Source organism: Anoplopoma fimbria, chromosome 15, assembly GCF_027596085.1.
Source record: "Anoplopoma fimbria isolate UVic2021 breed Golden Eagle Sablefish chromosome 15, Afim_UVic_2022, whole genome shotgun sequence".
NCBI lineage: Eukaryota > Metazoa > Chordata > Actinopteri > Perciformes > Anoplopomatidae > Anoplopoma > Anoplopoma fimbria.
Window position 1 is genome coordinate 14,278,063 of NC_072463.1, and position 20,808 is coordinate 14,298,870.

General features: G+C 39.3%; 1 protein-coding gene across 1 annotated transcript in view; it reads left to right on the plus strand.

Annotated features, from left to right (window-relative positions):
- alk (ALK receptor tyrosine kinase) overlaps positions 1-20,808 on the plus strand; it is a 367,814-nt gene that overhangs the window by 140,273 nt on the left and 206,733 nt on the right. The window contains 1 exon segment of the mRNA XM_054614353.1: positions 10,726-10,890. Within this exon segment, the coding sequence (XP_054470328.1) occupies positions 10,726-10,890 (165 nt within the window).

Sequence of the window (20,808 nt, forward strand, 5' to 3'; positions counted from 1 at the left end):
TTTCTAACTCAAGGTAGTTTTGTTTACTTAAAACTCATGCATCACGATACCACGAACCGGCTGCGTTGTATGCCAAAGCGGCAAAACATAACTAGTAGGAATGAGATCACTTTATCCCTTCTTGTGTGCACATTGTTTAATTGAACAGCTATTTCTTGTTCTCGAGGTTCATTTTTAACTTTTTGTATCCTTGCAATAATCATATAAGTTCACAGATTAATTTGCATTTTATTGTAACATCCAATAAAATAAATAAAAAATACTGCAGCATTAAAAAATAACAGAAAAGACAGCAAATCTTTAACACCAATTCTCAGTATCTCACTTGCATTCTTCAAACACTGAGGTCTCATTAATATCACTGCGTTAGTTTCCCACATTTCCCACTCAGGAGTAAACAGGCGATTATGTCTGACAGCTACTTTTATGTGCATCAGGAATGAAATGATGAAAAAAAAACAAGATGATGAAATGAATGGAAACATCTGCTCAGTTTGGCTGGAATCAAAGATGCACAGTTGTTAATGTGAAGTTTGTCTTGGACTTTGGATGGAATTTCAGCAAGCACATTAACAGAATTTGCTGACAAAAGTGTACTGCTAGTGCTTACTATGGCTCAGAGTTGCCATTGCCTGGAACGAGAGGAAACTATCAATCTGTTAATGATTTGGAACATACTGTGAGGCAAAAGGCTTATTTTATGGTTTAGGTGTTGTCTGTAGTTTCTTCAATATCTTCAAGGCCGTATAGGTTTCTGTAGCAAAGGATTTCTCTTGACCTCCTGCCAGCGTGTGCCTTTGTAGTTTTGAAGAGTGGATGCTAAGGATAAGGTGAAGTAGGAAGTTCAATGGGAATAGAAAGCCTGACATTTGACTTTGATCCCCTTTGATCTAGAATCAGAAACTGTCACGGGCGGTCAAGCAATCACTATCTTAATACTGTACTTCCATACATCTCTCTTCTAGTTGTTCCCTGTCAATAAACACATTCGGTTGCAATCAAACCCATTTTTTATTTAAAAACTAAGGGGAGGGAGAACAAATGCTCTGCAAATGGGAGGCCCAAATGATTAACATCAACATCATCATCAAGAAAAACAAGCCATGAAATAAGCGTGACCTTATTAATTTGTGCATCAGAATCAGAGTTCTCTGTTTATAAGCGCTGCAGATCATTTCTTTACCGCACCTGTCATACCCGCTGTTTGAACAAAATCACTCAAAAGCCACTCATCTATCCTTCTGTATGTCTAAGCTCCGGCTCACTTGAGAGGAAATGAATTTGCCTGAAATACCGAGGCCATAAAAAGTTGAATGGATACATAAATAAACTCAGCCAGACACAATCTCATTGTAATCAGGAAATAAACATATTCATCATCGCAGTTAAGGGCTTCATGGGGAAATTTGTCAGCTCAGTTTTCACTCGCAATCCACAAAGGGGCATACATCGTTAGATGTAATTTACTTGATGTCAAAAGCACTCCCCTGAAAATCCAACCTCTCATTTTTTAAAACATGTCATCACATAGTTGTTCATGACTGGAAATTGACTATTGTTTATGTACAAAATTTAAGATGGCCACTGTTGCATCTCAACAACCTTTTGTTCGCATAATGTGACACATCGCTCAATCTCTGAGTAAGGTCAAGGTTGTGTAGGCACGTAGCCTAAAGATGCGATAGGCTAATTATCAACAACTGGTAACTGTGGGAATGCTCTCCTTAAATGTGCTAAATTTGAAATTCAGATCAGATCGATGACTGAGGGATTGCCTCAACGACGCCTTGGACAGGACGGTGTTATCAGCTAAAACTGAAGTATAAGCGTAGTGCATAGCGGGGGCAATTAGCTAGCTAGTTGGCAGGGTTGGGAAGGTTACTTTACAAATGTGATAGGATACAATTGCTAGTTACCTATTAAAATTTCAATCAGTACCCTAATACAAGTATCACAATTTAAAATGAAAGTGATCTGATTACTTCATGTTACTTTTGGATGACCTTAATATATAACCAAATGTGCAAATAAAGACAATGAAAAAGAAACTGTTGAAAAACTGCCATTTTGTATGTAAAGCAGAAAAAAGGGAGCAACATCACAGTGGAGTTAAAGTTATGTTTTTCTGCTGGTAACATGCTGCCATGATTCAGGGACTCAAATTATAATTTGGCAAAATAATGTTTTCAACTTGAGGCAGTATCAGTACCTATACAAACTAAACTATGCAAATTTCTAGGGCTGTACACAAAGACATGAACGTTGTCACCGTGACGTCACCAACTGGTTTGTGATCTGCTGCTTTCAAGCCTGGAGTTTGTCATTTTTGCCGTCGCCGTCTTGTTTATTTGAAACCAGAAGTTACATGAGAGGGTGGAGCTAAGTAAGACTGATTGCTGAAAAAGTTGTTTTTAGGACACCAAAATGTTTCAAATAACTTTCATGACCTGAAAGGGCACTGTAAAAGGGTTACATTTGTGCATGATTAAGACAAAAATATGGACAACTTCCAGAACTGACAACGCGGTGGTAGCACCCGTCAATAACAATGTAGCCATCCCCTAAAACATAACCTGCTTTATATTCTTTTTATCTCTTAATGGGACCATAATTTACTGAGTGAACATCATGCTGTATTGAAGAAGAGATGAAACTAGCAATTGAGACCATAAACTCATGTTTACAATGTTTACTAAGGTAATAAATCAAGTGAGAAGTAGAGTAATTTTCTGATAGACGTCTATACAGTCTGTTCTTCATTTTTCAACCAGAGGAGTCACCCCTGCTGTCCGTTAGAAAGAAAACAAGTTGAAGGCACTTCTGTATCGGCTTCACTTTTCAGGCCCCAGGGGTCTCTGCCAGGTTGTGCAGTATATCTTCTTTTTTTTACGTTAGAGGTTTTCATTTAGATTTCTTGAATTACGCTTTAAATACTTACGGTGCTGTTAGATTGCTGCCATCCCGCCTTGTTAAGCTACAGATGTTTGCCTCCTCTCATGGTTTTGACTGCCGTGAAAATTTTCTTTTTGAAAGGCTAAATGCCAACAATTATTGCTTGAAGCAGAATCTTTTCTTTGATAAAAACATGTTGTGAATTTTGGAAATGATTACATTTATCTTTTTTCAATAAATGTTGACCTTTACACTGAGGACTGAGACAATTACACAGATGACTGAGCCCTGCCTGGCTTGTGTGTGAGTGGGAGAGAGATGGTAGGGAAAGAGAAGTGGGAAGTTGGTTTTACACGCAGCGTTGCTGTAAATTGTTAATAATAATATCTTGAACGTCAACGTTTTGAAAGACTTTTCGAACTATTTGGTACATCTCTACAAATTTCACAGTTTCCCTTGTTTAATATTTCCTAGAGCAGAAATGTTAAAGCGGTTCGCTGATATCCTATGAACCATCTTTTTATGCCAGCAAAAAGGATAATCTGGTTGCATTGGAAATCCCCATTTTAACCAAATTAATCTGATTACGTCATTTTTGTCTAAAACTTTCAATTAATACAGTTACTTTTTTTTGTATCCTAATAACATAACACCGTTCCATGTAATCTGTTACTTCCCAAGCCTGCCAGTGGGTAACAAAGACAGGGAGGGCCATCTATTTTATAGGGAGGGACACGCATGAACAAAAATGGATAGGCGGCCAGACCATCTCTGTTAACGAGGCACAGAGAAACTGTAAAACAACACACACAGAGGGAGGGCAACTTCATTCCCTGCTCAGATAGACATTCCTTTACTATATCTTTACAAAACAAATAGTTGTTTGCTGCTATATTAATGCCCTGAATATCAAATCTAGCAGCTTTAATTACTAACATGGCCAAGGTTCACCAGTGTTACCCCACAATAAATGGATTCCGTTTAAAGCACCTGAGTACATTAATTGTGAGGGCAACACCATTTAGAGACCTTGTTTACATTGATTTGTTTTGTTGAATAACCAATTTTAGTTTAAAACTAGCACCATTCCCAAAGGGGAGGCTGCTCTGTTAATGACCTTAGCTGCATTGTTACAAAATTGTAAGCACATATGAATAATCTTTCAAAGTATACATAGCATTGGTGACAGCTCTGTCAAAGAATATTTAAATATTGACCATAATCTTCCATGTAGGCAGATGTAGAAAAATGAGTTAAAATACATTATTGTTATGTCAGTCCCCTTGTTTTTTTTTCTTTACATGGTGGCCATGCAGGTCCCATCACATTGGTTCCGGCTTTAAATTAACCTCATCATCCTCTGTCTTAATAAGAAATGACATGCAGGAAGCAGTAATTAGCCATTTTGAGCTTCACAGATTTAAAGTCTTTAAATGTTCTTTGTAGATTTGCATCTGCAAACCCCAATGAGGCTTTATGGCTTCAAGCTGTAGGATCCTGAGCATCACCGCAACCAATGACAACTATCTCTGGGGTATTAGAATTCATAGATTGTCTTCAATTATCATCAAAGCCTGGTGTGCTGAGAGCCCAGAGACCCGGCCTGCAGAAAAAAAAAAAACGGGGCTTGAGTATAAATTACAATGTGATTATTATCAATATTGTGCTCTGGAAGCCTTAATAATGTATTGGGATAGAGGACTGATGGAATTGCATTCGGATGAGTTGACATAACATTAACAATGTGTGGATTGGCGAAGGTGGAAATCCAACTTTTGATATAATATCTGTGTGACTGCCATGGCAACTCTTTTGATTGAGCTTCTTTTTTCAATTCACTTGGATCAAACAGGCCCAACTATTGGATGACATGATGTTGACATAAAACAGTGCCAGTTTTTCTGTTATGATAGCTTGAATTAATCAAATCATCTCATTAGTAGTACTCGGTATTATGGCTTCTCTGAAAATAGTTGCTGTGTAACAAATATCTATAAATGCCACTGAGCAGACAATATAATCTGGCATGAACTGTATTAAAGGCAGTGGATAATGTTTTCAGTATTTACGCAGTCACAGAAATGTAGCTCTCTGTCTAATGTGTTTTTTATCATGATCTGAAACATGCCTCTGCTCGAGTTCTGTAGACATGTAACAGTATGCGAAGAACAAGCAATTAATAAACGATAAACGTAAGGGGAAGATTTTACTATCAGATACAGTCCCACAACATTTTATAATTGATATAGCAATTGCAACAAAAAAAAAAAATCCTAGAAATGATATATTTTCATTTCTTCATTTTCTAAGGCAAAGTACTTAATGCTCGGACATGAGTTGATATCAGTCTTTTCATCTCACTCTGAGAACAAAGGCAAACACACATATCTCCCAATATGTGGAACTTCTTTTTCAAAATGTTTTTTATGCTTATATGAAAGCAAAACAAGTAAAATGCTGCATTCACATGTAATCAGAAAGACAGTGGACGGCAAACCGGATGTCATTTTGGTGGACGTGATCAGGATGGAAAAACTAGGTGTGGCCGTGAAAGAATACGTGCAACCGTAAAGATGGACTGCATCGTGATCCAAAGTCAATATATCTAAACTTTGTGACGTCCTCCATGACAGAATTCACAACCCGATGTTAAGAAGCAGAGTATAAATGACCACATCATCTGCAAAAAGTAGCTGTTGGCTTCATCAGACCATGACCTTCCTGGGCTAAGCTTTAGGTGAGGAGCACTGACATCAGGACACTGCTTCTCCTTGTCATAAAGGTCCAGTGACCTGGCCAGTGATGATGAAAGAGAAATGTGCTTTTTTATATCTACATGCATTACCCTAACAATTAAGTCACAAAATAATTGTATTCAATATAATTTATTCCATCACCATAGCAACATAACTTAACGCATGTTTCGTCTTGCTGTCCTGCCATTCCATCAGTTTTTTAAATTGTATTTGTATTCCTGTGCCGTCAAGATCCATGTGAATGCAGAAAAATGTTAAAATATTTTCTTGTAAAATATGTTAATGGCCCTTTACAGCCATTTAATAACCAACACAAACATTTACATTATGCTTTTGACTGAAGGTAAATTGCCTGATATTTACATGTGGGTGTTAATTCACTTACTTTCATCCAAATATACAATATGTCCTATTAGAGCCCTATTATACATAACAGCTAAAGTACAGCAACTATAAATAAAAGTTTCTTCATGCCGCGGGTGGTTTTCTAAAACGGTCACACACAAATTATTCTCTCTCAGATATTACAGTTTCACATTGAACACCTGGTTCAATTTCAAACAGAAATTACTCTGTGCTTGAGGACAAATCAAATATTAAAACAAACTTTGGAGAATGGGAGAATGTTTGTCATGACCCGCTCCTAATTAACTTGAGCGTGGGAAATATAATTTAGTTCTTTTTTATGGTTGGCTTCCCAGACATTCCTCTTTAGTAGCTCCTCGAGTTGCTTTGATTAAAGTATGCAATGGTGTAATCAAAAGGTAAACGAATCTGTACTCGGTGATGTCAAAAGAAAAGGATGTGATTACTTATTTCAGGTCATTATGGATTTGAAAGAAATCAAAGATGTGATTGTGAATGAATGGGCAATGAAAGCAGTCTCCCTGCCTGGTCATTTGGCAAGGCATCAGTTCTTAGTCACTTTGCACATATTATAGGGGGGCGAAACTGGATGACAGACCCAGATCTTGTTCACCACAGTTGAATCATATCTCACATCACCATTTGGCAGCACACAAAAGAGATTTGCTCGTCAGCGTGCCAAGTGCGTTTCTGCATGCATGAATGTTGGCATGATATCTGAGAGTGGAAAAATGTGAGGAGACAGCGCTGAGACTTATGTCCATGTGAGTTTCCGTGAGTGTGTCAAGTATGCAAATGAATGTGTGTAACCAGTTTTTGTAAATATTCAATTTTTGTTACAGAATATGAAATGACAAACAAGACAAAAAATATTGGAAGCCTCTATGATCCATATGTTGAGAGATTGAAGAGTTATTAAAAAATATTAAAGGTTAAGGCCTTTACAATTAGCCGTCTTTGTTGGGACAATAAAGTTTGTCAGATTCCCTCAATGTGATTGGTTGATGCCATTATTTGTGGTGCAAAACTTAAGGAATATCCTTGTTCCGAAAAGAAAAGTACTCCTGACAAAAGAATAGATAAGTGTATATTGATGAGGGATTTAATCGCACCGATAACCCCCCCGCCTTCCTTTGCACTGCTCAGTGGAACTTTAAAGCCTTTGCTCAGGTTCTAATGAACACACTGCATCAAACCACCCTTGCTACACTGACATTTATTGAAGTGAAGGAAATGAGCTTTCACCGCAACCTTGAACCTCTCAATTCCTCCACATCTCATCAGCCCTCAAGGTCCCCAGTGGCAATGAGCTGCAGGAATCGATGTTTTTTTGCCAAATGACAAGTTTTAAGCATGGAAACCATTACCCTTACTGGCACAAAGTGGCTGGGAACGACTGCCACAATGATTTCTCTAAAGGCAGCTGCCTCCTCCAGTGGACAGCCATGTAATTTAAGGGAAGCCTAATGCAGCCCTGATGCCACCTCATTAGGTAAAGCTCCTTTTTAAGGATCTGGTCCTACGTCTCAATTCACTGAGAACTTGTCCAAACTGTGATCTAAGTCTCATAATATATGTTAAGTACTGTGGATGATACAATTTAAGGAGATTAAGGAGACCTCTGTTAATTGTGAGGGATATTTGATAGTGCTATTGGCATGCTGGAAATACAGTATAGTAGAAAGAATATTGGACAGAAACGCAAAGTATTTATTTGTATGTCGTCAGCATAGATGCTACTCAAACAAGAGTCAAACTACATTTTAAGCACCACACAATGCACTCAATATAGAGATGTATGACTTACGAGGGCAGAGAGTATAGAACCTTTTGTGTGCAGTGCTGGTCAAAGATTTGTTACAGGACGGGGCAATATTGAACTTAGTTTCGGTAAAGGTCGCTTTCTGGTGTAGATATAGTTCACTGCCATTGGCAGTTTTTTTCCCCCTCCTCGCCAGTTTAGTTACATCTTAAGCTTCCACACCATGATTTCAAGTTTGCAGGCACATGACATCAACTTATCGAACTTGTTATATAATACTGTGAAGAAGTAAAACAAATATAAAATAATCGAATCTGCCCCTTTGCTGCAAGTCATCTCCTCTCTCTGTATTTTCTTTATCCGGCAGAAATCCATGTTTTCCGCAGACCTGTACAGATTTGAGAAGCACTATTGTAACACTAGTTTATTAATGTATGCTAAATCTCAAACATGGGATCGCTGCAGCAGCCCTGTGTGACACGAGTACATGTTCTCTGGGGTCCATTAGAAAAGTATTTTATCTGAAGAACAGCAGCCCTGTTAACACCGAGACAGAGCAGGCTTTGCAGTAAGATGTGTGTTGTCAGGGTTGTACGGGCTGAACTAAAATTTGCGAACAAAAACTTTTATGAGCCTTTGAAGTGAGTGCTCTTCCTCGAAAATCAATATGGGAAATTGCTTCTGATTTCTGAGAGACAGGCACAAACAAATGGTGAGAAAGTAGGTTTTCCCAGTTGTGGGTAGACACAATTGCTCATTTTATTTTTTTATTTTCACAGTTCTTTTGTGGACAATTTCTAAACAAGTACAAGAACATCTCTGATTTCTCTCAGTGATTCAGTAGGTCTTATGCTCTTATTGTCGGCTGGTGAAGTGAACACGTGTAAATGGGGGATATCTGGGAATATGGTCTAAGTATCTGGTTACTATTCCAACTTAATAAAGAAAAACAGCAGATTCAGGTTGTTTTGGACAATATACCATGTGTATCTACTGTATCCTTAGTCTTGAACTGTGGGAAGCATTACCCATCAGGAACCTGGTGAGGTGCAGGCAGTGTTCAAATCCAGCCCGGCCATACAACAAAGCTACATTGTTTATTGTGTAAAAAAGTTAACTTACGTGACATGAATACGTATTTACCTTAAGTTAATACAATTATTTAAAACAAACCATGATCTTTGACTAAACAGAGTAGTTTGTTTCAATTCACACTGTGAAACGTGTTTAAAGCTGGGACCTCGAAATACATTTCCCTCCAAACATAATTAAGAATGCAGTTGTGTTGTTTGCGAACCCAATATTTAGGAGAAAGGGTTGTCCATAACACTGTTTCTTTTTGGGAGGGTGAGAAGGTTCTTTACACATTGATATGCATACATGAATGCCCCTGACTTTTACAAAAACATACCATCATTTCATACAGAGAATATTAATCCTTGAATAATTTTTTTATTCACCCCCAACCCAAAGAAAATTCCAAAGCACAATGGAATCCTAAAATCACCCAAAAACTGTGGCACTAACATTTTAAATATTTCAGAGCATGTTTCATGTCTACACGTATTCTATGCTGCTACATGAAGCATCCTCAACCATACTGCCATTTCAAATTGGTATTACTTCTATATGTTGTATATGGTGTGTTAACGCAGCCGTACAAAATCAGAAAAATGCCAAAAAAGATAGCACACTTTGCTTTTACAGAGACAAATAAATTGTGTAAAAACGAAATGTTGATCGTTGTGATCTTTTTTAACATATATTAGCCTAATGCAGCAGCATAACATTATCACACAAACATGTTTTTATGTTCAGAGCTTCAAATGATCATGTTGATATATTAGTCACAGTACATGTGTAATCCAGTTCTCCACCCTGTTTAAAACCCAACCCGGAGAGGACCACTTTATTGCAGAAAGGCAAAAATAGTGGAAGGCGCTGGCAGATAACACAACACTTTAGTTCCTCTCCTCCAGAGCCTATAGCACAAGAAGTCATTTGAAAGTGACCAAGCCCTCTGGAACAGAGATTTACCGAGCCGCAGGGATGAGTCTACGTGAGGTCCGTCCAAAGGGAGGGAAGGACACCTAGGAGAAAGAGAGAGAGACGATGAGTGGGAGGAAAGCTGACCCTTCATTTTCTCCCTGAACAAATTTTTAGGGAGGATGTTAGAGTGGTAATAAAGTACCCTAACTTCTACTACACCCAGCCCAGCAGCACTATTTAAATGGACAATGCATTTGTCACCCTCCTCCCCAGTTAAAAAGTGTGCACCCCAACGGTGGTTCTGCCATTAAAGCCGTTACTTTCTTGCTTCGTGTGCTGACACAAAGGGGGATGTTGTGCAACCAAAAGGATGAGACCATTAAATCTGAAAATACAAATATCCAACTGACAAAGGTTGGTCCCCCTGAGCCTGTGATCACCTCTTCCTTCTAATCATTTTAAAGTTTAAGTCAAATCGTGGAGCGGAGCGGAATATTTAAAATATTCTGCAACAGTCTCGACTGTAGTTAAAGGAGCAACAGCCTCGTTTGTTGAAGCTGCGGACTTTAAATCAAAAACAGATCCTGCTGCGGCAACGTTTTGTTTACTCAACTAAACACCTCTTTTTTTTCCCCCCGGCAGTTTGTGTAATTATAAATTCCATTCGCTAATCAGACGGAGCAAGGTATTTTTTTAAAAGCTTGTGCTGCATTTTATATTTCCAGTCATCTTTGCCTGCTATTATTGAAGCACTTGCTGCTGCCATAATTTTTCTTTCGACAATGAGTTTGTGATTAATAAGATTCTAGTGAGGCGGGCTACAAGATTCACTTTTACAGAATGAAACGTGTCTTTCTGTTGAAACTTCTTTATCTATATATATATATTGTTGAAGAGTTGAATATCTCTGTACATTTCAGGCATCTCCATATATAAATGTCTCTTGTTTTTTTCCCCCAGATCACCGATGCCCTGGCAGTAGCAGAACATGCGACCAGCACCTGGAGGCTATCCCAGAGTTCACATGGAGCATAGTGGCTGCCGGGGACCAGCGGGAGGAAAGGAACGAGAAAAGCGAGAAGAAGGCAGGAAGCCCCCAGGGCTGGGAGGAAGGTAAGAACGAAGGTAGCACGCTCCCCCCGTTGCAGGGGGATTTCATTTTTCCAAAAAACTTTCTCAATCTTCTCATACTTTCTTATTCTCTGCTCAAATTGAACTTGATAAAGAATGCGTCATCCATTAGTTTCAACCTTTTTTGGTGCTGTTGCATTATGGGTTACCACGTTGGCAACTTAAAGCCAGACTGCAATTTTAATCGCAAAAGAATGAGGCAGTATGTTTGCTGATGTGCTATTGAGATATTACTTTGGGAGACTCTATTAGCACCAAGTGTCAGAAGCCAACAATACTTGTTGCACCTTGGTGGAATAGCCAATGTGGCTATTTACAACCGGCTATATGTAGCATGGCAGAGACAAGCAACCTGGTGTTCGTAGAAAAGAATTATATTTGCAGCAGACCCATTCAAACATTAGATATGTGTAATAGTAGCCTACTGTAAGCTATGTATATTTTTCCTAAACTTAACCAAGTAGCTAAGTTAAGCTGCCTAAACTAAACCAAACTGCAACTAAAAACTGAAAATAATAATATGCAAAAGAAAGAAAATAAGTCAACCAAGTGTCCAAATTGGCTTATCTCAGGACTTGAACCCCAGTCTCAAGTTTGACTCATTCATCCACCGCAACCTTCTCCCTACACATGCTTTGTCGCTCTTGATAGTCTTGATGCTACTTCACATTTTTCTCTCAAAAAGCATTTTTCGCCAGCTAACAATTGCTAAATTAAGTAGTATATTAAACTTGGCTTAGTGTAAATAGCCAAAAAATACCAGCAGGGTGAAAGTAGACACGCATTAATACTTTTCCTAAAGTTTTCTCAGCTAAAGGGTTGAATATAGTTTACTGAGCCAGTAGTCTGAGACATTTTGTAGGCCCCTGCCTTCAAATCTTCCATATGCCCCTGCATCATTCATTTTCATACCTTGGAAGATGAGAAAACCGTCTCTGTCGTCTTATCTCCTGAGGTGATGGTGAAATGGAGGGAGACAGAGGGGGCTATTTATTTCCTTAAATGTTTTTTTTTCTTTCCTATCATGAGCCACAAGTCTGAGACCAGATGAGTGGAGTGCTGGATGAAATTGGAAAAAAGTGAAATATACTGTGTTGACTAGTAAGAGAAGGGAGTTGCTGTGAATGGAGTGGATAATTGGTTGATACCTGTCCTGTCTACTTTAACTTATGAATGAGGGCAGGGTTTATATGTGTATGGGTTCAGCTCAGTGGCTAAGGCATCACCGGTAGCATTAATAATGTTTCATTTAGAAAAAACCCTCTCTCTCTGTCATTATGATCAATTAAGAAAGATGACTGTTTTCCAAATGTGCCACATAGTTTGGTGGCACTTTCTATTAAACTTTGATAATAACACGAAACAATGGGTATTAGTTTGATAATAAAGAGTTAATAATTAAGTTATACCATGTCATTTATCAAAGTAATAACTGGGTTAAAACTTGATATCAGTGCAGGGAGACCACAGCTCCATCCACCTTAATCTGTGCTAATTTGCTGGAAGTATGAAAAAATCCAAATATATCAGAGCTATCCGCACACTAAGATCTATGCAGTGTTTTTAGTTTGTCCGTTCTGGGCTACTGTAGAAACATGGCGGTGCAACATGGTGGACTCCATGAGACAGACCCGCTCTAGATATGAAGGGGCTCATTCTAAGCTAACAAAACCCAACGATTCTTAGTTTCAAGTGATTGTACATTAATAAAAACATATTTATGAATTATTATATTCCCTTTCAGCCAATTGAATGCTACACACTGGCCCCTCAATTATGTCTTTGGCACTTTATAATTCCTCAGTCCAATACTACCCAGATTTACCCATTGTTGATACCTTTGCTAATTAAGTGGTACCACTTGATTATTAACTCTTTATTTTCAAACTATTACCCCACTATGACCACGCCATTACCGAGCTGTAATGTAAAGTGCTACTGAAGTGAAATTTTGACTCGGGGAAGGAAAACGGCTTTCAGTACCAAATGTATTCGTCCCTGCCAGGTTTTGTCCTGGTTGTTGAACAAATATTTTAAAATAATTTATGTAGTCATGTCTTCCAACATAATCTTTGCTATCAATTTAGATTTGCATACTTGCTTTAAATATGGATCTTTTTAACTCTTGAATTTAATGAGGGCATATACAATATTTTCTCCCGGATTACTCCTCAATTAAAAGACCTTGACTATACTAAATTGACAAAATGGATTTATCTGCCCACCTCAAATGGTTATTATTGAGTAAATCTAAGGGATGCTAAATCCCTAAGACCAAAGCATTTAATTAAAAATGTACATGATATGCACACATTAAAGAGATTATCTATGAAGCAATGCAATTAAAGGGGACATCGGGTCTTTGCATCCTTCTCCCTGACCCTGTAACAGCCATAGCTAAAGTCACGCATGTATATGTGCAAAAGACAAAAAAGGGAAAAGAAAATGAAGCTGATCATGATTGAATGTTGGCTACGCGGAGTACAAAGAAAATATATGTGCATAATCATGTTCGAGCCCTCGGTTAGCCACAATACAGTTGGCGTGTTTTGAATAATTGAGCTGGGCGAGCTGCTGTCTCCACACATTTCACCAGCGCTTGTGATTTAAAAGGGATGGAAATAAGGGATGAATACTTAATGGCTGTGATGAGTGGAATCGCTTGAGCTGTTTTCTTCCGTATCCAACTCAGCCGCTGTAAGATGTTCAACTTTGAAGCTGGTACAGTTTGGACAGTGCTGCTTTCATCCAGAGATGATGGTCGTTAGGGTGAAGTTGTGCAGACACGAGCTGACGAGTCTTAGATGTTAAGTAGATCAAGTACAAGTCCTGCTTCCATTATCAGTGCTTTCTATTGATACCTCTGTGCTGTATATAGCAATAGTACATGTATGCACGTACCCTACTTTGGTAGAATTTGCATTGTAGGCTTTGCCCATTTAATTCCTTTTGAAAGTTTCTCAGTGGCGTACCCATCAAAAAAAGTCTGTCTATGAGAATTTAAATTACCAGGATCTTACTGACGGCCTATAGAGCAGTTGCGCTAGGGATGGCTTGGAGGGCTGGGAGGGCGGGGTTAAGGGAAACCCCGCCCTCTAGGGAGACCCCGCCCTCCCGCCTCTCGGGCTCATTCACATGAACTGAGTAAGGCAAATGCTCTAAAACCTGATGATTTAACAATGGGTTATTCAAGTGTTTGTACTGGGAAGTTTGTCCTAAAATATACAATGTAAGCCCAACAGCATCATGTGATGGACTCAGAAGTTCTTACTCCGCTGTTTGGCCATGATGTAATATTTGCCTCAAAGTCCTGTGCTCCTCCTTGGGGGCTTGGTTCAGACTATCAAGCCTCTCTGTTCTCATTTCACCACCTTCATAACTAAATGCACAACTCAAGTGCTATCTCCTTCATTCTTGCTGTAAATGAAGCCTTCATTTACCCCCGAGATCACGACCCGCTGGAAGACAGAACCATTCTAAACGCCAATGGCGTCATTATTTCACAGCCATTACTTCTAATTAAATTAACTTAATAATGATTGGTTCAAGCTAAAAAAAAAAAAAAAAAAAAGGACTATTACCACTTTAATTCAACACATAAATCAACTAAGAAATTATGTATTATTATAGATTAAGCTACCCAGCAGTATATTAGGTAATTAAAAATACCCTCACATTTGCACATCAATGTTTAAATAATCATATTTCAGTGATATAATATATACGAATCTGGAATGGGACATTCTGCATTATGATTACTCTTAGTGAAGTATTTTAAGTTCATTTTGATGCTGCTACTTTTCTACTTTTACTTGACTTTTGTTATTTTGGCTGCAATATTTTTTATTTGTTACTGAATATTTTTGTGACTTCTACTTAAGCAAAAAAAGTCTGAATACATCTTCCACCACTGGTATGTAGTGATGCCACCTAGAGGATATGTGATGTCTTTTATAGTGTGATGAATAATATGTGGCCATACCACTGCTGGAACTCGGGTTCCTTCCAACTGTGGCAGTCTGCAAAATGTGATCTCAGTCCACTTTGGCGCAGATTAGAGGTGACCTATTTATGTACTAAATGAAACGTGGCTTTTAATGCAATCATTGTCAGTCATTATCATGATGTGCCTGGCAATCAATGGACATGTGACAGCAGCGCACGGTGCACCCTGCTCCACCCCTCAGGCTAATATTCGGGGGCGGTTAGCCACATTAGTGCTCCGGGTAAAGTAAGTAATAAGAACAGCATGAGGCAACTGTTGCCCTCAGCAAAGACAACTGGCATAAAAAGAGGACGCTGAACATTTACATCAACAGAATCATGGCCGTTATCGTGGATCGCATCAGCTCTGTCTGTTGTGAAGGATTTTTCTCTGTAGTGGCTGGCTAACAGGTGGTGACGCGTAGCAGCAAATAGGAGGCGGAGCTCAAAGAAATATAATATATAATGGGTTTTTTTGAAACACTAGTCGAGCTGATTGAAACGGGAGCACAGTCTATAGAGGTTTTGTGTCGAGACACGGTTGCGAGAGGCGAAACAAAGACGGAGTATGATGTGAATGCATTTGGCTTCTCCTGTGTGTTCTCTCTGCACGGAGCGGGTCATCTCCATTCCACGTCTGCCCCCGACGTCTCCTGCCAAAGCAAGCGCAAATGTGATTACACATTTGATTTGTCGCTCTCACACACGGAACGGAGAAGCATGAGTTTGGAGCTTTGAGCTGACTGTCACAAAGGAGATATCCAGTAGAACGCTGTTCTGCTGGAGCCGTTGATTTGTTTGTTTGTAATGGAGTGGCCCCGGGGCTGTCCGTCATCTGCCAACTCGGGGAGTCATTTGGGGTTTTCTTAGCTGGACTGAGCATTACAGGGTTCAGGATGGAAAAAAAGGGGGAAACTGTAGGGGGAGCTTAAGCCAGGACGGGAGAAGCCTGATTTTTTTTTTTTATTTACTTTTGTTACAATCTGAACGATACCGATATCTATCATTTGTTAAATGAGTGATTTTTTTTTTAAATAATGACAATTTTTCCAGATCAAAATCTTTATACTCAAAGGAAAATTACATAACCGCCATTCATAACAAATTAATAATAAAATCAAATAAAGTACAATTAAATATGTCTCTGTCAAAAAAAAAGAATCCAGTGTTTTACAGACATAGTATAGATAAATAATAAGCCTCCTATACTAAATTTGGTGAAGCTAGATAGATCTTCCAATGGTTGACCAGGACTCCACACAACAGCATACAAAAACCACCCACACACAGAAGAAATGTATGTTAGCAGCAAGGTGTCATGAGGTTTGCATTTGGCGAACTTGGCCCACTTGGAGGCCATTCTCCACCAGTTACTTATCCGCTGACCGTGAAGTGGCACCGCTGTTTTGGCTCATTCACTACATGCTCTGCTCTTTGGGAGGACAGAGCAAATGGCAACATGGAGGCAAGCGAAGGCTACAGCTGGTGGGCACTTGAGCATAGCTGCCCGCAAGCTTTTAAAGTGCCTTTTGCAGAGCCTGAGCGGAGCCCTATGGGAATTCCTTCCTGAGCCCTCTCATAAAGGCCTGGGTTAACTCTGTCCTTGCACAGTCCAGACGATATAAATTGGTAAAGAACACTGCAGGTGATCCTTATCATTAGGAGCTCCGCACAAAGTTTCTCAAAGTTTGATCTCAAATTGAGCCAGAAGAAAACTTGTGAATGCGTAGTTGCTTTTCACCTCTACACAGTGAGATTACATCTGGACAGATCAATGGTCCAATTGCCACGCAGGCAGGAGAGCCACCCGATGCCTTGTTTTTTTCCTGCACCCAGAACCCTTCTTATGTGAGCAAATAATTATGAACCATTACCTTGGATGAGAGGCAATTTGTTCTACTTATCTGTTTTGGACCCAGAACATAATAGCCCTGGCATTTGAAGCAGCACTGTACTCTGGGATTGGCTTCCTCCATCTGCAAACCCGACCTGTTAAGCAGGGTGAAAAAAATAATATACAGGAGTCAAAGTCTACCATCATGGAAGCACACTTGGCCTTTGTTTGTCTGGAACTCAAAAAATAACAGCGAGGCATTAAGAGTTGCAGAGTTGTCTTGCAAAAAGTTGGCTCACCCAGCCATCCTGGCCAGACCTCTGATTGAACCAATGTAGGGAACATCGATTGTTAGTGAGTGAAACTTTTGACCTGCAACCTTTTGTCCATAACAAGCCTTCCTTCTCATGTATGTTTCAGAAGACACATCCGCCCATCTGAAAGCAAAAGACATGCAGGGCCAGTTTTTTTCAGTTTTTTTGTGCTGTGCTCTGTACAACCAAACATGCTATAAATGTGCTCCAACTCCTAACGCAATCTCTTGGCATTCAGGTTCATTTGGAGATGGAAGATCTGCTGAAGTTCTTGTAAACAAAAGCAGTGAAACAACATATACACACTTTGCTTGTGAGTTATTGGAAACTTAAGGTAGCAATTCCAGGTCCAGTAACTTTGTAGGCTTCCAGAGGCAGCAAAGATCCTCAAACGTTGAAAAACAGAAAAAAGAAGCCTAGCTGTTTGCTAAAACAGAGAACAAATGTGTAGACGGATTATGATTCTACCAGATGAGCCACAGCGTGTTACAGAAGCGTCCCAGAAAGCAGCTCTCCACTCTGATCTGCTAATGATAAAAACGCGCCTAGTCTAATTTTGTTGGAGCCGAGCAGAATGACTAACACTCACTTAATGTGAAATAAAGAAGCAAAATATTTATGTGGATTAATGTGTTTTTTACTACTTATGCACATTCACAAATCTTTGATCCATGTCCTTGATAACTGACCTTTTAAGCGCATTAACTCTGCCTATAGGTTACCAAGAAACAAAGTAGGAAATAACCACAATAAACACGTGTAGTTATTCATAGTGAGTTTTGATGTATTATACTTTAATGGACTTTGGTAATATGTTAGTGTTAAAATGTTGAAATAATGAGTTTATGTTAATAGACTGTTATTTTTAGTTAGTGGAATTTACAGACCTATAACAGTGATTTTTGAGGGATGGCTTGCTTTGGATTGGAGAGTGAGAGAGGACGTCATGTGTTTGTACTTGTTGTTGATGCAAGGGTGAGAGAGCGTTGGAAAAATTTCAATCTTTTTTAGGTTGTATAGCAAGTTTTGGTTTGTAACCATGTCTTTTCAAAAACTGTGTTCTGGCACACTTATGTGCCAGAACACAGTTTTTTGTGTCCCCAGCTGTTTGTGTCCCGTGTGAAACCGTGTTTTTCTTTTTTTTAATTCAAGTTCGTCATTTTAAGCCACCTTAAACCTTAACTTAACCAGTGTTTTTCTGTTTTGTTTCATGTCAGGTTAACCACACGTTCCAAACGTTTTACTCATCCTGGAGACAATATGTTTCGAAAGTCATTTCGTTGGAGAGAGGGTTGAACAGCGCCGAGGACTCAGACAGGCACATTTCAGACCAGACCAGACCAGACCAGACCAGACCAGACCAGACACTTTAATACCAGGTGTCATTGTAATGAGGATAAATCATCAGATGATACAATCTAGATACGAGGAGCATTCCAACGCTACGTCTTAAAGGGGTCTAAAAGTTTGTGACTTTTTTGATGATTTCTCCAAAATATCTGACTCAGCAGTTCCAAATCCCCTATTGTCTACGCTTGAAACGCTTGAAACCAGGACACGCTATTTAAAGTCCAGCTCATACCAACTGTGCTTTGAATAATGTCACTGAAGAATGTACCTACAGAGGTAAAGCGGTTCAAGTTAAACGTATAACGAGGCCACTTACTCATTTCCCATGCTCACGCGTTTCAACAGTGGGGAGTTGGTTAGTCATTATGGGGAGGAGATAATAGACTCCAGCGTTCAGCCCACTGTAGCAGTTTGATGTCAGGAAGGGCAAAGCACATTTTTGCAGATTAAGGTTTAATGAGTGGAATGCGCTTAACACTGAACAGCCTCTGTTTAGGAGTATACCTCAGGGGAAATGCGGTTTCTGCAGAGGATGCTACTGCAGAGGTGATGCTCCTATTAGCATGGTAACGAGAGAACATCTCCGATAGTGTCGAAGCTTAAGGGGCCAGGTAAACCAGACGAGTCCTGAATCATGCATGGAGTAAGAGCACCGCTGCATTGACCTCATTGGGCGGGGGGAGGGGGTTAAAATGTTCAGCTCTGCATGCAGAAACCTCGCTACTTTAAAAAACGCTGCACGTTTCATATCATTGGTGGTTTGAATGCAGCTCCTGACCTTTTGCTGCATTCATACTCCCATCCTACTTGAAGTCAGCATAATCAATCAGAGGTATAGACTTGCCGAGGAGTGACACGCCACATGTGCAATGCACCTGGATCAGCCCTACCGAGAGGAATGGCAAGTGCTCCGTCTGAAGTTGGACCCCAGGGCTCCAACCAGTCCTCTCTCCTTTCCACCTCCATTACTCAGAAACACCACTTGATAATTCACTACTAATGAGGTGATATGGATTAGCCGCGGCTTCTTTTTTTTCTTTTTTTTTTTCTCTTTTCATCAATTATCAAACTTTGAAGGTGTTTTTCTGAACCTAGAGGTTACTGCATCATGGAGACCCCGAGGTGTTGAAAGCACCAGTTTTTAATGCACCCAGTCACCTGCGTAGTGTCTGACGACCCGAGGACCAGTACATTGTCAATAATCCAGCAAACGGCCCATCTTCAACCCTGCTTCTCTAAAGAACTGCCCTGCACTCTGAAAGCAAGGCTTGCGGAGAACAGCCATGCTACATTTAGCACATCACTATTTTACGTGCTGTGTTGTTTCAATAATGTATCCTTACTCCGATGGGCTGATGTTGCAATTTAATAACCTTGGTCTCAATATCATCACCATCACCTCTTCACATCTTTGAGGGTGAAAAAGGGCAGTGCCCAACACGTTGTGTACCTGTAGATCTCTAAAGCCCAGTGGCGAAATGTCAGGGCCTTCAAGGTATTCAGAGAAGGCCCTAGAATACTCAGATTAAAAAAAAATAAAAAAAACATATCTAATTAATTCTATAAATAAAAAAATTACACCGACTTGTTTCTGCTGTTTTCCGTCCATGCTTTGTGCATTCGAGTGGTTTAATGTTGAAAAAAAAATGCAATCAATCAGATATTTTTCTCTACGTGTCTCTGGGTAGAATATCCTCCATCCAGGGTATTCTAGAAGACCCGCTCACGAAACCTAGCTTAGTGCTAACTAGCGATTGATAGCCGACTCTGAAAATGGGAAAAAAAAACAAACAGGGGGAGATAATATTCACCAGCCGGTGGAGAGGATATTATTAAATTATTAAAAGTATTTAAAAGTATACAGGAGGATGGGTTTTGTTTTCAAGTGAACGTCATTGTTGAATGAAACTTTGACATTTGTATTGCTGGTTTTGCTTCAGTGTTGCATCTCGTTGAACTGGTTGCATTTTCTTTCCACACACTTGTTGAATGATTGTTGTTCATAAAGTGACTGCCGTCGTGACGTCCGACAGTGCACGCGTGTGCATAACTAGAACAAAATAATTATTGAAGATGGAGCAGTAACATTATGTTTTGCATATAACATAAAAGTGGCCAGGGACGACCATATTTCTAGTTAGTTTTTTTTATTTGTAGGGAGGTATAGAAGGGCCTGTTCTGATAGTTACATTCGCCACTGCTAAAGCCTATGCACTGTCCTGCATGAGCTAATAAGAGTTCATTGAAGTATGTTCTCACGATTTCATTTTGCATTTGTTATGATATTCTATTATGTTTTATTTGTTGTTTTTGGTTGTGGCAAATTGGTAAAAATTGAAGAAAACTAGTATTTTGAAGTTCTCATTGTACAGTAAGAAAAAAATGTATAGGCCTACATATATTTATAAAAGCACTATGCAACCAAATAAT